The sequence below is a fragment of the Amblyomma americanum genome, chromosome 6, assembly GCF_052857255.1.
Source record: "Amblyomma americanum isolate KBUSLIRL-KWMA chromosome 6, ASM5285725v1, whole genome shotgun sequence".
Taxonomy (NCBI): Eukaryota; Metazoa; Arthropoda; class Arachnida; order Ixodida; family Ixodidae; genus Amblyomma; species Amblyomma americanum.
In genome coordinates, this window is record NC_135502.1 from 197812628 (window position 1) to 197829916 (window position 17289).

Sequence of the window (17289 nt, forward strand, 5' to 3'; positions counted from 1 at the left end):
ATTTCTTATGTGTTCTGTTACTTCAAATAATGATCGCGCTCTGAAAAGAGTGCGGACTGAAGAAATAGCAGCTCAGTGCTTCCAAAAAGCAAAAGAATCCTTTCCAAGGCATTGCATTATCCACAACAGCGGAAAAACTGAAAAATCTGCCAGGGTAATGTCTCCATTCCTAGTTCCCAAATGTCTGACCGATGCCTTGGGCACGGGCTACAAGTTGACAAAAATGCCCAGTGGTGATCTCCTACTAGAAATCAGAGACAACGTCCACCACTCCAAAATGTCTGATATAGTGTCAATAGGGGATATTCCAGTCTCAGTAACTGCACACAGATCTCCAAATACTGTCCGAAGAGTGACATCCAAATCCGACTTTCTTGAGCTCACTGAAGCAGAAATGCTGGAGGGTCTCAAAGACCAAAATGTCGCCAATGTCATTCGCATCAAAATTAGAAAATAAAACAGAAATACCAACCAATCACCTCGGCTTCACCTTCAACTCCAGCACACTCCCCAAATACATTGAAGTTGGTTACGTGAAAATCAGTCCGACATTGTGTCCCAGACCCTAGAAGATGTTTCAACTGTCAGCATGATGGCCATGGGTCGCAGAGTTGCCGTGGTCAACAAACCTGCGCGAAATGCACTTCACGTGAGCATGTTTCTGAAAACTGAAGCAGCAGTGCTGTGCTGCGCAAACTGTGAAGGGGATCACCCCGCCTACTCAAGGTCTTGCCCAACATGGAAGACTGAAAAAGAAATCACTATCAGAACAAAGGAAAACTCATATAAAGAAGCTCCTGTGCGACTTTCACACACCATTGGAACATGCTATTTTACGGCACACCACACTATCCTCCGGCACCTGCCCAGGCCACACGCAGTGAGCCGTTGCAGGGCCAACCACTCCCCTAGGCGGAGTAGCTAACACTATTCCACCAACTCCAAAGCAGGCTGTGCAGACCTCCGGGTTAGCAGGCCTCAAGGCCTCTTCCCACAGGTCGAAGTCTTGAACGTCCACGTGCCTGCTACACGGTCATCCAGCATCTCTGCGGAGGCGATGGGCACAACCCTGGGCAGCTTCGTGCCGTCCGCGTCGGATGTACGATGGGGCTCCTTGCATCGGTCAAAAAAAGACAGGCCCTAAGGCATGGGGCTAACAAAAACTTAGTCTAGTTTTTCCACTTTACTACATATAAACTAGATTGGCTTTCATTTCTATGGAACTGCAGGGGACATTTAGGCAAGTTAAGCGACATAAAAGAAATCTGCTTCACTTTCTCCCGTTGCCATTTGTATGTAAAAAACAAATCTAGGTCCTCAGCACACTGTTCAAATTTGTGAATTTTAGATTCCTTGTGTGAAGTTTTCTTCTCCCTGTAGGCATGCAAACATGCACTGTATTGAAAAAATTCAAAACCAAAATCTGTGCTTGGAAAAACTAATTCTGAAATGTCTTGACCTGTAGCACATCAGCAGGGATGCAAGAAGTGTTGAACCTTCTGCCACATTTTCTGAACTCTACAGCCGTTTCATAAGATTAAGAGAAGAAATATATATTAGAGAACAACATTCTGGTAATATAAGCGTGAAATTTTGTGATAGTGATTTTAAAATTACTTCTGATATGCTCAGAAAGTTTCTTGTAATTGCATTAAAAAATAAAGCCCTTTTTTCTTCTTCTGAAATCCACGTCCACCCTTGAATGGCTTGGTGAAACGGTAGTGTAGGCAACTGTGCTGCTGTGTGCATGCAGCCTGTGGATGTGCTGCTTCAGCCTGGCGGTGTCACTGGGGGCAGCCCTGCTGCTGCCGGTCTCCATCATCAGCAACGAGGTGCTGTTGCTCTACCCGTCCAGCTTCTACATGCAGTGGCTCAACAGCTCGCTCATCCACGGCAAGTGCCTCTGGCTCTTTGCACTTGCTTCATTCCCAGCTATTGGTTAGGTGTTTCACTTGCAGCATCTGCATTTTCAGCACATCGATACGTCGGGGCCTGATCGTGCGATCTGCTAATAGGCTCATTCACTGATTTCGGGCATACATACGTACATGTCTGGAGCCTACTTTGTGCCAGGTGGTCAGGTGTGTTCAACACCTCGTACCATTCTAGCGCAGTGGTACAGCAATTAAGCGATGTGTCACTGCCCTGCGATGGTAGGTGCTGCCTGCCACCGGTGGACCTTAAACACGCACAGTGCGCACACGTACACAGAGAGAGAGAGTGTGTGATTGATCGAGAGAGATTGCTTGCAGCGGCACATCGCTTAAAGGGGCTGCAAAACACTGCTTGAACGGATGCCGGCTATACTTCAGATGAATTCTCAATGTCACACAGATGCTGACTCAAAAAGGATTACAGGAATCGGCGCATAGGAACGGCAGTTATTCAATGAAGAAATTTCAAAATACAAGCAAACAAAATGCTGCCCTCAACTCGATTTACTAACGTAATCACAAATGGAATCTGGACAACCTTAGACTTCTGTCAACCAAATAATCAGGCAGGCTTTCGTACAGGATCTTTTATAATAGGTCATATTTACACTGTCAGTCAGGTGAGAGAGAAATGCGCAGAATATAACCAACCCCTATATGCAGCCTTCATTGATTACGAGAAAGCGCTTGGCTGAGTGGAAACCTCGGCAGTTATGTAGGCATTGCGGAATCAGGGTCTAGAAGAGCATTATGAAAATACTGGAAGATATCTGCAGCAACTGCACAGCCACCATAGTTAGTGCTCCAGTTCCCTTTAAATCAGACCTCTGCAAATTCTGCTCTAGAAACAAAAAGAGAAGTGATTCCAGCAACTGGTTGTCGTCTGCTGCGCAAGAAAGCAGTTCTGCTTGGTGAATAATTCTTCAGAACTCGGAGCTCATAACTTCATCGAGTGTACAAACCACCATCGCGAAGCCATTTTCATCTTCAGCGGCCTCCCAAAAGCAAAGCACAGCGCGCAAATCACGCAATTAAACGTGGTCCGTGCGCTTTCCACCGCGCATGATCAGCGACCGCGCGACGGCGCCTTTAGCATCAGCGCCCCTGGCGGCATCGGTGGGCAGCGGTGCCACTTCCGGCAAGGGAAACGCGCCGCGCTTTTCACACCTGAAACAGTCCTAGCTACCCTAACCATAGTCCTCCATAAAGTCAGCAATAAAATTCCTGTAAGGAAAGGCGTCAGGCAAGGAGACACGATCTCGCCAATGCTATTCACCGCCTGTTTACAGGAGGTATTCCGAGTCCTGACTTGGGAACAGTTGGGGATAAGAGTTAATAGAGAATACCCAAGTAATTTCGATTCGCTGGTTACATTTCCTTGCTGAGTCACTCTGGAGGTGAACTGTAAATTATGATCAATGAGTTAGGCAGGCAGCGCAGAAGGGTGGATCTGAAAATTAAGATGCAGAAAACCAAGGTAATGTTCAACAGTATAGCAAGGGAACAGCAGCTCACAATTGGAATCGAGGTGCTGAAAGTGGTATAGAAATACGTCTACTTTGGGCAGGTAGTGACAGCTGATCCGGATCATGAGAGGGAAATAATCAGAAGGATAAGAATGGGGTGGAGCGCATATGGCAGGTTCTCTCAGATCATGAATGGCAGTTAACCAATATCCCTGAAGAGAAAAGTATACAACAGCTGTATCTTACAGGTACTCACCTGTGGGGCAGAAAAGTGGAGGCTAACAAAAAGGGTTCAGCTTAAGTTAAGGACAATGCAGCTAGCTATCGTGGCGTAACGTTAAAGAGACCGGAGGCGGGCAGAGTGGGTGAGGGAGCTAACGTCGGTTAATGGCATCCTATTCGAAATCAAGAGGTAGAAATGGGCTTGGGCAGGGCATGTAATGTGATGTCAAGATATACCTCTGGTTCTTAAGGGTAACAAAGTGGATTCCAAGAGGAGGCAGGCGTAGCAGAGGTGGCTGAAGGTTAGGTGGGTGGATGAGATTAAGAAGTTTACGGGGATATGGCAAAGGATATCTCAGCTGCCAAAAGACAGAGTTAAACAGAGACACATGGGAAAGGTCTTTGCCGCAGTGGGCATAGTCAGGCTGATGATGATGGTGATGCGTATCCGTAATGTTTAAAAAGCTAACTATTAGAATTTAGTTAACCACTTTACTAGTTAAGACGATTCATCTGTTCTTTGATGTTTGCCAGCACTGGTATTACTATGCTGCTAAAAGTTTCTCTTTACCCCAAAAACCCACTTTTTAAAAATTAGTGATGTGCTTTCCTGAAACACCTGGTGCATGTACAAACACGTACACTACAGGTTTTCCCACTGAATTTAATCCTAGTTCCAGCGGAAATAATCTAAGCACTGACTGATATAATCTGCATGCCATGTAATTTAATGTGAGTGCAAAACATTTAATCTAGCGCCAGCGTATCTAATCCAAACGCCAACTCGAACAATTCCAGCGCCAACCAATTTAATGCGAGTGTCAACGCAATTAAAACAAGCGCCAGGAGTTTCAATCCGGATGCCAACCAATTTAATTCATATATGGATACCGAATGCGGCAAAGGACTCCAAAGCACATAGAACACGAATGCCAGGAAAAAAGCGAAGTTGAGATATTTTTTGAGACCGCGCGATGCCCAAATGATGCGTCAACATATTGCATAGCTTTCATCAATATTATAACGAACACTGCCTTGACGCAAGTGTTTTAAAGCACAATCTCAGCATTAGAAACTGCACAGAGCTCAGTTTTTTTTTTCTCAGTGCTATGGCTTACTGGCTCTTTATTATGTCAAGAAAACGGAGGAGGGCACAAATGCATGCACTCATTTTTACAGAACATTGAATTAAACTGTCTTTTATAAAAGATAAAATTATTTTGTCAGACGGTTAAAAAAATTGTCAATAAACTGTACCTTAGTTGAGTCCTGCGTAGTTTCTTTAGAAAAAAAGGTGCACAGCCAGTGATGGAAATTTCGAAAGCAGACGGCAAGCTTTGCGCATCTGTTTCCTTGCTGTCAAATTGTCTGTTTTTGCACAATATGCTAGGACAATGGAGGAAGGCACATATATGTGCACTCAATATTAGAAATCAGTGAACTTTTTTTGCAAGAGATAGAATTGTTTTGTCAGGCATGTAAAAAACATTGCTAAAAACACAGAAGACAAGAGAGTTCCACAGCAGACGGAAAGTTTTGCACCTCTGTTGAGTGTGCCGCATTGTCGGCTGCATTTGCACAAAGGAATAGAGCCAGACGGTGGTGGTGGTGCGTGCTCATATCTTTAAGCACGTGGTAGTGGATGCCTTTTCTTTTACCTCGCATGGGCTATAACGTGCAGTATTTTCTTTCATGGAAGCCGATGAGCCGTGCTCTTACATCCTAATCGGACACCGAAAACGAGACCACCATTCAAGCCTCCAGATGCACTAAGAAGAAAGAACTGCAAAGTCTGACAGGGCCGGAATTCTCTATTTGTCGAGGCGTGGAGGAGATGTGAAAAAAATGGCAGACACGCTGGGTATCAATTTAAAGACAGCAAGATCCATTGCAGCGGCCGATAGAGAGGCGCTGAAGAAAGGCGGAATTTCGAAGAAATTCAGAAATGAGGTTGTAGCAGCTCCAAAAAGTATTGTGGACAATAGCCCTAGTTTTGTTCCTTGAAGCGTATACAAGTGTAGTTTGTTTCCTTTTCTTGGTTGTGTGTCTTTTTGAGTTGATGTCTGGAACTGGAGTGTAGCCAGTTTTATTTTATGTGGATTGATTTTTTTATTTCGCCGCACGCTTTCGCCGGTGGGTAGGAGGGAATTTAAGGAGACGAGGATGTGGGAATCCGGGCTTCCCGCTGTTGCTTGTACGCGGCTGTTGCAGGCATCCCGCGTTGCTCTCCTCTTTACCTTTTTCCCGCCTCAGACGACGACGGAGAGGTGACTGGATGATTGATCACTGTCATTCGGCTGCAGCTCCGCCTCGGCTTCCCAAGGGCCTTTGCCATTGGCGCGTTTTGGCGGGAATTCGGGATCCGCTTGGGCGGCTGCGCTCCGCGCTGCCATCTGATTGGAGCCCAGAGAGAGACTCCTCCGACACAGCGTATGGTGCATACGCTACTGTCTGTCCGGGCCGGCCTTTGCTGTTCGGACCAGTGCATACTCGAGCTCGTCAGCATGGGTCCTCGACCTGCAGCGGCTCGAGCCTGTCCAGGGGTCCTGCGACCTCCGACAGGCGCACTTTGCGTCGACTGCCCACTCTCTCTCGCAAACGGCCCAACGGCCAACACGAGAGAGATCACAACACTGCCGCGGGGACAATCTCCTGCAGCGGCCTGCTAGCGGCGCGCATTACTCTTGTCGATCCGAGCACGCAGCAGAGCCTTGTTCCTCGTGTGCCCCGGGACAGGGTGACTGTTGTGTGTGTGTACCGCTGGAGGACGGCGTGAATAAACGTCTCCTTTGTGAACTTGGAGGCCTGTGTCTTTCCGGCGAGTCGCTCTCCTCTCTGCAGAGGTTGAGTGCGCCGCAGCGGTGCCCCAGGGTGCGTGTGGTGACGACTGATCGGTGCCCTTGGCTCGTGCGAAGCCCGAACCCGTGGTGGTTAGTGGCCTGTGCCCACTGAGAAACCCACAAGGTCTAAATGACTCCGCTACAGAGTTAGTCTGAATCTGAAAAAAATGTGCGCGAATTCTTCTCGTCTCATCTTAACCAAAATGTTCCACCCGAAAGCATCGAAAGGGCTCATCGAATAGGTCACTTTGTTGAAGGCAACCACCGACTGATTGTCGTTAAATGTTGTAGTAATAAAGTCTAAGACAATATCTTATCGTGCGGCCCTAAGCTATAGGACAGTAAGTTTGCCATATGCGAAGACTTCACGCCTGCAGTCAGAAAGGCACGCTTCAGGCTTTCACAGTACACACGTGACCTGGCTTTTCCTTCCGAGTTGCGATTTGATAATCTACTCGGCAACAATAAGTGTTTTGTCTATGATTTTGAACATGACCGAGTCGTCGAGCTTCGAGAGTGACAAAAGGGACCCAACTGCCCGCTCCGCTGTTCGTGCTCACCTTTCATTCTATGCCCTTGGCGTCATCAAATTTTGAATTGATAACTCTCGTCGTGAATTGCAGGAGTATCAAAAATAAAACTGATGAATTTGCTACTCTTGTTTAAAACCTCATGTTATAATTGGCACTGAATCATGGCTGGATAATTCTATTCTCAGCTCTGAAGTATTTCCCATTGGTTATGACGCGTGGCGTAGTGATTGACACTTGCATGGTAAAGGGGTCTTTTTACTTGTTGACCAGTGTTTTAGCTCTTCATTAATAACAGCGTGCCTAGTTGGTTGCGAGTCAGTATGGTGCAACCTTCGCCTGAACAATGGAAAGAATTTGGCTATTGGCTCAATTTACTGTTCTCCTTCCGCTACCAACCCTGGCGCTTTCAGATCGCTGTCTGAATTTCTACTGAGCTTAAAAAATGACTTTCTTTTTGGTGGGGTCTTCAACATGCCTGATTTCAAATGTTTAGACTACAAACCTCTTCGTAAGAGCCATTCTTCATTGTCTTCATCCCTTTAAGAATTATTACAACTAATGACCTATATCAGTACGTCACTGAGCCTACACGGGAAACTGAGCACTCATCTTCAATGTTAAATTTACTGTTCTGCAACCGGCCTTGAGCAGTGCGTGACACTGTGGTCATACCAGGAATAAGTGACCACAGTTGCGTTGTCGCTAATGTTCGCTAATATTTAATTCCAAGAGGTCGACCCGAAAGGTTTTTTTTAAATAAGGGAGACTATACATCAATGGTGAACGAACTTGCCTCTTTCCTTCCTGAATTTATTAATCTTAGCCAGAATTTAGATTGTAGTTCTCTTTGGGAAGTTTTCAAGAATAAGCTGCAGTGCCTAATTGATCAGTATATCCCATCCAAAAGTCTTTCTGGAAAGTGCCGCCGCGAAAAACCGTGGACCACGTGGCAGACCAGACGACTTATCTGGAAAAAACATCGCCTTCTAGATTGATACAAAACAAATCGATGCCCTGCAGTATTGCAGTCGATTCGTGCTCTTGGCAGTGCACTAAAAACTTGAATTAAAGCTCTTAAGGAGAGCTTTTTTAATGACTTGGGATCAAAACTGCGTAATAATATCAAGGAATTGTGGACATTCTTGAAGCACAACGGACGTGAACCAGTCGGAATCCCAAATTTAAACCTCGATGGTGAAGTTATTACTAATGATGGTGATAAGACATGCTGCTTTAATGGTTTTTTTTCGGTCTGCTTTTGCGCCAAGGTACGCTGGAGAACTTCCGTTAACTTGTGAATCTGTCACTGAAACCCTGTCTGAATTGGTTTTTGCTCACCAAGGTGTGTTAAAGTTGCTTAGTAATATCAATTCATCTTCTGCCGGTGGTCCTGATGGTGTTAAATTTGTTTTAAAGTCATGCGCGAATGAAATCTCTTCTTACTTAGTCATCTTGTTCCGAGCATCTCTTAACTCGACGCCTCTGCCAAATGACTGGAAAAATGCTAATGTGGTACCAGTGCATAAAAGTGGCTCAAAAAGCTCTGTTGCAAATTATTGACCGATTTCTTTAACCAATATGTCCTGTAAAACGTTGGAGCACATAATATATAGCGCAGTCATAAAACACCTTGACTCTCATGAGTATTTTACAGAAGTTCAGGATGGCTTTAGGTCAGGTTTTTCCTGTACTGCTCAGTTGCTTGAGTTTAGTAGTGATCTGTTTTCTTCCTTTGACTGTGGCTCTCAAATAGATTGCGTATTTCTAGATTTTAAGGAAGCCTTTGACACTGTACCTCATTTACTATTATTACATAATTTAAGTGTCTTGGTCTGCACCCCACTGTCATCGATTGGCTTCATTCGTATATTCAGGGAAGCATGCAGCGTGTTTTGATTAATGGTTCGCACTCAGATTATGTAAATGTTTCCTCAGGTGTACTGCAGGGGTCTGTCCTTGGACCCCCTTCTTTTCCGATTTATATCAATGATATTGTTTTGGATCATACCTGCAAAGTTCGGCTATATGCTGACGACTGTGTCGTTTATATGTTGTGGAAAGTTCCTCTGATACGTCAAAATTTCAGCGAAACTCGGATTCTTTCCAGTGCTGGTGCTCAAAATGGCAAATATCTTTGAGCGCTACAAAATGCCAACTTATCTCTTTCACTCGAAAGCGTTCCCCATAACAAACAGGTTACTCATTACATAATGCTCCCCTTCGAAAAGTACTTGAATATTAGTATCTTTGTGTTTATTTTACATCTAACCTAACGTGGACGAGGCAAGTTGAGTATGTTGCATCCAAAGCCTGCAGAATGCTTAATTTCTTAAAATGAAATTTCAATCAAGCACAGTCTAATCTCAAACAACTCCTGTATTTCACTTTCATATGATCAATTCTTGAATATGCCTGCCCTGTACGGGACCCCCAGTTTGCTTACTTATTTGACATGCTCGAGCACATCCAGAATAATGCTGCGAGATTTGTGTCCAATAATTACGGCTTCGCAACTAGTGTCACGTCTCTTAAAAACCACCTTGGTTGGGTATCTTTAGCTAACCGTAGGAAACATTTGAGGTTGCAAATCATGCATCACATCTATTTTGGAAAGCTGAGCATTGACAAATACCGGTACCTGGTTCAACCTCACTTTTTTTCTAGACGACTTGATCTTCAGTGGAAGATCCGAGAGATCAAATGTAGGACAGATATTTACTAGGCCTCATTCTTTCCACGTACGATCAATGTGTGGAACAGGCTGCCAGCCGGCGTCACTGAGTGCTACACGGAAGATCAATTCTGCTCATTCTTATCTGACGCGTGCAGTTCTCTTGCGCGTCTTTTATTTCATTAGTGTCATTGTATTAATGGAGCACGGTTGTCCTCCTTCAGTGCATGCTATTCCTCATCCATTATTAGTTGTGTCATTGTATTTTTGTTATCCTGTGCTACTTTCGGCCAAACGAGCTGAAGTTATTGTGTTTCCCCCATAATGCTTTCGGGTACTGCAGGTCTCTAATAAATAAATAATAAAAACCTTGCGCCACCTCCTCACAACGCCGTCCATACTGCGCCATTTCAACTTTACTGCTCCTACCGAGGTCCACACAGACGCCAGTGGTGTTGGCCTTGGCTCCGTACTTGCCCAGCGCATCTCTGGTTTCGATGAATACGTCATTGCCTATGCAAGCTGCACAATTACGAAGGCTGAATCTAATTACTCCGTCAGTGAAAAAGAGTGTTTGGCCATTGTATGGGCCCTTGCCAAATTCCGCCCTTACCTCTATGGCCGCTCTGTTGACGTGATAGACCATCATGCGCTTGGTTGGCTTTCCTCCTTGAAAGAATCATCCGGCTGCCTTGCCAGGTGAGCTCTTCTTCTGCAGGAATATGAACTCCGCCTTTAATGCTCTGGCCGCAAACATCAAGACGCTGATGTCCTGCCCCGCGGTGCGCTTCCAGCCTGGATCACTAGCCTTTCCACCTCTGATGCCTTCCCGCTGTCGCTTCACATAAGCGACAGGCCCTCAGTGCCACGTACCGACCCCTGGATCGCTTCTCTTCTCGACTTTGTCTGCAACCCCACCAAGGCTGCTTCTCCGCCGCCATGCTTTCGACTTTGTGATTCGTGATAATCTCCTTTATCGTCTGAACTACAGCTCACATGCCCGCAAGCGGTTGCTCGTTATTTCTCGCCACTTGCACATGCAAATATGCGCATATTTCCACGCTGACCCACAGTGCGGTCACGCGGGAGTTTTCAAGACGTATACTCGCATCTGGCTGTGCTACTACTGGCGCGGCATGTACACCTTCATACCTAAATACATACGCTCCTGCTTCACCTGTCAACGTCGCAAGACATCTCTTCGTCATTCTGCTGGAGAGTTGCAGCCACTCCCTTGCCCACCACGCCCTTTCGACCGGATTGGCATTGATTTCTACGGCCCACTTCCAAACACTGCGGCTGGCAACCATTGGGCAATAGTTGAGGTTGATCATCTGATGAGGTATGCCGAAACCGCTGCCCTTCCGTCTGCCACAGCAATCGACATTGCTTCCTTCCTTTTGCAGCGTTTTGTCCTTCATCACAGTGCACTTCGTGGACTGCTTACCGACAGCGGACGCGCCTTTTTGTCCAGTGTCGTCAAAGCCCTACTCAGCCAGTGCAACATGATATATTGAACCACATCCGCCTATCATCTGCAGACCAGCGTCCTCACCGAGCGATTTAACTCCACTCTTGGGGACATGCTCTCTAAGTATGTCACATCCAACCGCTTGAACTGGGATCTCGTCCTTCCTTATGCGACTTTTTCCTACAATACCGCTATGCAGTCCACTACCAGCTTCTCTCCTTTGTGGCGAATCAGCCTTGCAGTTTCCCCTTGTGGTTTGCTTTCCTGCAATGCATTGTGCTGCAGGAGCCTCGCCTCGAGGAGGGCCACATTCCCTGGTTAGTTACCTGAACAAAAGAGGGCGCCAGCGTTGCAGCGCGAGAGACGGCTTGCAGCTCGCGCACGGGAGCGCATGAGGCTCTTCGGTTGAGATCATCAGCGCGAGCGGACGTTTAACACGCGGCTCCGCTCTTCGCCAGCGGGGCAAGGAAGTGGCGGCGAGACATGCTCCCGTATCTTGTACTGTCCGGCCTCGGAGTATCCCTTGCCCTAGCGCGGGTGAACATTCGCTCGTAACCTTGCTGGTGAGTTGGACGACCTCGATTCCTTAGCGTGTTTTGTTGCTAGCAGGCGTTATTGTTGCTGTAACAATGCCGATTTGTTTCAACCAATGTGTCGTTCCTTTGTTCCCTCAGAGCAAAGCCCACCATGGTTGGCGTGCGCTCGGTAACAAACCCGACCACGGGGTGGGGTCTGGTGGTTTTGAACTGTGTCAGCCGCGGTTAAGCAGGCAGAACGGATTTATTTCCCGAATTCAACCCCACACCTTGCTTACTATAGATACAATTCTACCTTACCAACCTGACGCCTCTGAATATACTCGTGCTTCCAAAGCCGCGCTACACGCAGAAGATTGTTGCCAAATCGCCGGCTTACTCACGACTGACACCCAATAGTGCCTGAAATTCCACTACAACAACGCGCACACCACATCACACTTCTCTTTTGGCACCCTTGTGTGGCTCTGAATGCTGTCCAGTACTCCTGGACTGTCCTCAAAATTTCTCGCCAAGTATCATAGTCCTTACCGTGTCCTGGGGTGCACATTTCCTGCTAATTTTGTTGCTGAACCCCTCATGCCATCTCCTGATCTCCGCGGCCGCGGCCACGAGATGGTTCACATCCAGCGTCTGAAGCCTTACTACAACCCTGCCATCTTACTGTCGCCCTAAGTTGCCATGATGGTTCCTCTTCTCCTGGGGGTGATTGCAAAGAAGAAGACACACACTCATGACAAAGATGGCCCTGCGATTCAGCCGTATTGCTATCGCCATGAATGTCTGTGCTCGCCCTGGCTGTCCTCGGATTTTTGTGCTCCTGCTCCCGTAATACCAGTTATTTTCAATAAACATTCAGTAGAGTAAATTGCTGGGCTAGTTGGCTCATAATGCACAATGGTGGAACCAGCGAAATGGACGCAGGACAAGAGGAAGTAGGCACACACACAACAACGCTGGATCCAGCGTTGTAGGCAAATGATGGTCTTAGTTGCATATGTGCCATGAAGCCGAACACAACATAACATACTGATTTCCAGAAAAATACTTCGATGCTTCCGAATGAGGCTGTGATTGAGAATGGCAGAAATGTAACCACACTACCAAAGGAAGCTACATAAGGGTGCCGTATCACTTCTGGTAGAAAACATTGTCTGTTATAACAGATTCTAAGCTAAGTTGGGAAGCGCTGCTGACATTTGAGTCCATTGTTCTGTGCAGTCCCTTCAAAATAAATCTACCATAGACGTTACTGCTGGCACGCTGCCAGCAAGCTGTGAGGAAGTGTGGGCAAAATGGGTTGGAAATCAGTTCTTTTTTTGTTTTACTCATTTCTTTGCGGAAAAACTTCATAATACCAAGTTTGGTGATCAAGATTATTTTGTTACTTCGGGTTGATGAGAAAATTGAATCCTATGAGTGCTTGCCTGGTAACAAAATTTGTTGGTAAAATGAGGTTTCGTTAGATCGGGTTCTATCTGCTTCTGAAAGTGCCTGTGGCTACATGTTTATGCTTGATTGCTTTAATAGCATTATAAAACTCTGCTGTGGGGTATTGTATGATGACTTCATTTTGCTTAGAAATGAAGGCCCTGTGCTCGAAGCGAGTGTTAAATCGTTGCTGTCATGCAGGGCTGTGGAACGAAATCTTTCTCTTCTCCAACGTCTCCATCTTCATCCTGCTGCCGTTTGCCTACCTGTTCACGGAGTCGGAGGGACTCCCAGGATCTCGGAGGGTGAGATTTTGCTGGACTGTTTTTGGACAGTGCTGAGCAATGCTTGTTGCTGGAAGCACCCGTTTTGTTTCTGCACTGATGCTGAATGCGTGCATCTAGGGGAACACTGTAGTGACTTAAAGCTGGTACAGTAAGGCCAGGAAAGGATATTTAGGCGTCACTATCAGTGGCCGTCGTCACAACAACACTGTGACGACACCTTGGGCTTGGGGGCCAAAATGTACATCAGAGTTCATGATGTCACGAGTTTTAATCAGGTGGTGTGGTAAAAGAAGCGCTTCATTTTCAAGTCCACTTTTTTTCTCGGTCTTTGGCTGCCGAACAACCATCATTCTGGGCAGGAAGAACCGTAAAACTCTAAACATAGCCAGGGTCCTCCTAAGGACAGTGGACACCTCGAGCTAGGGTCTGAGGAGCCTTGGCTGTTTGGGTTCCTCAGGCACCGAAACTCAAGCCGTGTCGAGTGGGCATCAAGCACTTGTCACTGAGGGGCTTCCTGAGGCCAAAATATGGGATGCGGTGTAGCATTTTGCAAGAACCTTACGTTAAAGGACAGTAGACAACTAATTTGATTGCGTGTTTTCTTCTTTCAAATGATGCGTTAGGCATTAGAATACATGGATCACTGCATGGTTTTTTGCCTACGACTGATAAATAATGTCACGTAGTGGTGACGGCAGTCGAAGCAGCGATGAAGACGGACGAAAGGGTCTTCTAAAAGAACTGTTTATTGGGCTGACTTGCACCCAAAATGGACTGAATCACTCGGCGGCGGCAAAGCGACAAGCGTGCTCGGCGGTCGTCGAACAGAATGCCCGCCGCTGTCGGCCGTGCTCAATTTAAAGCTGATAGCGAACATTCGAGATAAAGGGCGCAAAGTTACTAGAACATTCCGGAACAACGTAGAATCAGCTTTGCCTGGCTGCGATCAATCGAGATAAATCTAGTCGCGTCTTGCGTCGCAAACAAAGCGATAAGGTGGTGTCGCGGCAGATTTGAAAAACGAACAAACACTGCAAATATTGGCGGCATTACTCCCCTCTCAAAGAAGCATCGACCCGATGCATTAAAACAAATAATGCGACTAGTAAGGGAAAAAAACGGATCTTGCGAAAATAGAGCATGGAAATGCAGCGGCCTTTAGCGCGCATAATACGGCTTCAGACGGACTACATGGACAACTTCTGGTCGTACGCGGCGTCGCTGGGATGCAGTCATTGCGTCAGGGATGACTTCATAATCCAGTTCACCCAGCCGACGAAGAACCTTGTACGGGCCGAAATAGCGGCGCAAAAGCTTTTCACTCAATCCACGACGGCGAATGGGCGTCCACACCCAGACTTGGTCTCCTGGCTTGTATTCCGCGTTGCGTCTTGGTAGGTTGTAGCGTCTGGCGTCGGACCGCTGCTGATCTTTGATCCGTAATCGGGCAAGCCTTCGAGCTTCTTCTGCGCGTTGAAGGTAGGCGGCAACGTCAACGTTCTCTTCTTCTGTAACGTTGGGCAGCATGGCGTCTAGCGTGGTCGTGGCATCCCTGCCATGGACAAGCCTAAAAGGCGTCATCTGGGTGGTCTCCTGCACTGCGGTGTTGTAGGCGAAGACGACGTAAGGCAGGATGACATCCCAGGTTTTATGTTCAGCATCGACATACATAGCGAGCATATCGGCGATGGTTTTGTTCAGGCGCTCGGTCAGTCCGTTGGTCTGCGGATGGTATGCAGTTGTCCTCCGGTGGCTGGTTTGGCTGTAGCGCAGGATGGCTTGCGTGAGTTCCGCCGTAAATGCTGTTCCTCTGTCCGTGATGAGCACATCGGGGGCGCCGTGTCGAAGAAGAATGCACTCCACGAAAAATTTGGCCACTTCTGCTGCTGTTCCGTTCGGTAGGGCTTTCGCCTCGGCGTAGCGAGTCAGGTAGTCGGTCGCTATGATGATCCACTTATTTCCAGATGTAGACGTTGGAAAAGGGCCAAGCAAGTCCATGCCAATCTGCTGAAAGGGTCTTGAGGGAGGTTCAATGGGGTTCAGAAATCCTGCTGGTCGTGTGGGAGGAGCCTTTCGTCGCTGACAATCTCGGCATGTTTTCACATAGTGTGCGACATCGGCAGACAGTCGGGGCCAGTAATACTTGTCTTGAATGCGGCGGAGGGTGCGAGTAAACCCGAGATGTCCAGCTGTCGGCTCGTCGTGTGAAGCCTGTAGAACTTCTTCGCGGAGACAAGTAGGTACAACAAGGAGGTAGGCTGTTTTGTTCGCTGTAAAGTTCTTCTTCACAAGGACCTCATTCTGCACACAGAAAGAAGACAGTCCTCGCTTTAATGAAGCGGGGGGTGAAGAAACCTTGCCTTCCAGGTACTCGATGAGGCCTTTTAGGTTGGGGTCCGAGCGTTCTTGCTGAGCAAAAGAGCTAGCGCTGATGGGTCCCAGGAAGGCGTCCTCATCGTCGTCCAGCGGCGGTGCATCTACAGGGGCTCGTGAGAGGCAATCGGCGTCAGTGTGCTTGCGTCCGGACTTGTAAACGACGGTGACGTCAAACTCCTGGAGACGCAGACTCCATCGAGCGAGTCGGCCAGAGGGATCCTTCAAATTGGCAAGCCAGCAGAGCGCGTGGTGGTCGCTGACCACCTTGAACGGCCGTCCGTAGAGGTAGGGGCGGAATTTCGACGTAGCCCAGATGATGGCAAGGCACTCCTTCTCAGTGGTCGAATAGTTAGCCTCGGCCTTGGAAAGGGAACGGCTAGCGTATGCGATGACCTTCTCCAGCCCGTCACTTTTTTGAACGAGAACGGCGCCTAGTCCCACGCTGCTTGCGTCGGTATGAACTTCAGTATCGGCGTTTTCATCAAAATGCGCAAGGATCGGTGGGGACTGTAAACGACGCTGAAGTTCCTTGAAGGCTTCTGCATGCGGCGCTTCCCATTTAAACGGCACGTCTGCCTTTGTCAGTTGGGTCAGGGGCTCGGCGATGCGCGAAAAGTTTTTCACAAATCGTCGGTAATATGCTCATAGTCCGAGAAATCTGCGCACTGCTTTCTTATCGGCCGGCAGTTGAAACTGTTCAATAGCGGCTGTTTTCTGCGGGTCTGGGCGTACTCCTTCCTTGCTAACGATGTGGCCTAGAAACAGCAGCTCTTCGTAGGCGAAGTGGCATTTCTCTGCTTTCAAGGTTAGGCCAGACGACTTGATTGCGTCTAGTACTGTTCGAAGTCTTTTCAGGTGCTCTTCAAAGTTCGAGGCGAAGACAACGACGTCATCTAAATATACCAGACAAATCTGCCACTTCAGGCCTGCCAGCACTGTATCCATTACTCGCTGAAACGTCGCTGGTGCGGAACAGAGACCAAATGGCATCACCTTGAACTCAAACAGCCCATCCGGAGTTATGAATACTGTCTTCTCGCGATCTCTTTCGTCGACCTCAATTTGCCAGTAGCCGCTCTTGAGGTCCATCGATGAGAAATATTTGGCGTTGCAGAGGCGGTCCAGTGTGTCGTCGATGCGGGGGAGGGGGTAGACGTCCTTCTTTGTTATGTTGTTCAAGCGGCGGTAATCCACGCAGAATCGAAGTGCGCCGTCTTTCTTTCTCACTAGAACAACCGGTGCCGCCCATGGGCTGTTTGAAGGCTGGATGACGTCGTCGCGAAGCATTTCTTCGACTTGGTCCCGGATGGCTTGTCGTTCTCGCGGAGACACACGGTAGGGGCTTTGACGGAGAGGTCGGACGTGTTGATCCGTTATAATGCGATGCTTGGCAATTGGCGTCTGTCGCACCTTCGGCGATGTCGAAAAGCACTCACTGTAGTTTTGAAGCAGATTGCGGATCTGGTCTTGTCTGTTCCGGTGCAGGGCTGGGTTGATGTCGAAAGTGGGCGAGTTCTCTTGG

At 47.6% G+C, this 17289-nt stretch overlaps 1 protein-coding gene across 7 annotated transcripts in view; it reads left to right on the forward strand.

Annotated features, from left to right (window-relative positions):
- Positions 1–17289, forward strand: part of lili (LMBR1-like protein lilipod) — a 185675-nt gene that overhangs the window by 11329 nt on the left and 157057 nt on the right. For 6 of the 7 annotated variants that reach the window (XM_077628308.1, XM_077628309.1, XM_077628311.1 and 3 more), the window contains exons 4-5: positions 1754–1893; positions 13306–13409. In XM_077628308.1, the coding sequence (XP_077484434.1) occupies positions 1754–1893; positions 13306–13409 (244 nt within the window). The remainder of the gene's footprint in view (positions 1–1753; positions 1894–13305; positions 13410–17289) is intronic. The other variant, XM_077628314.1, reaches the window with a different exon arrangement.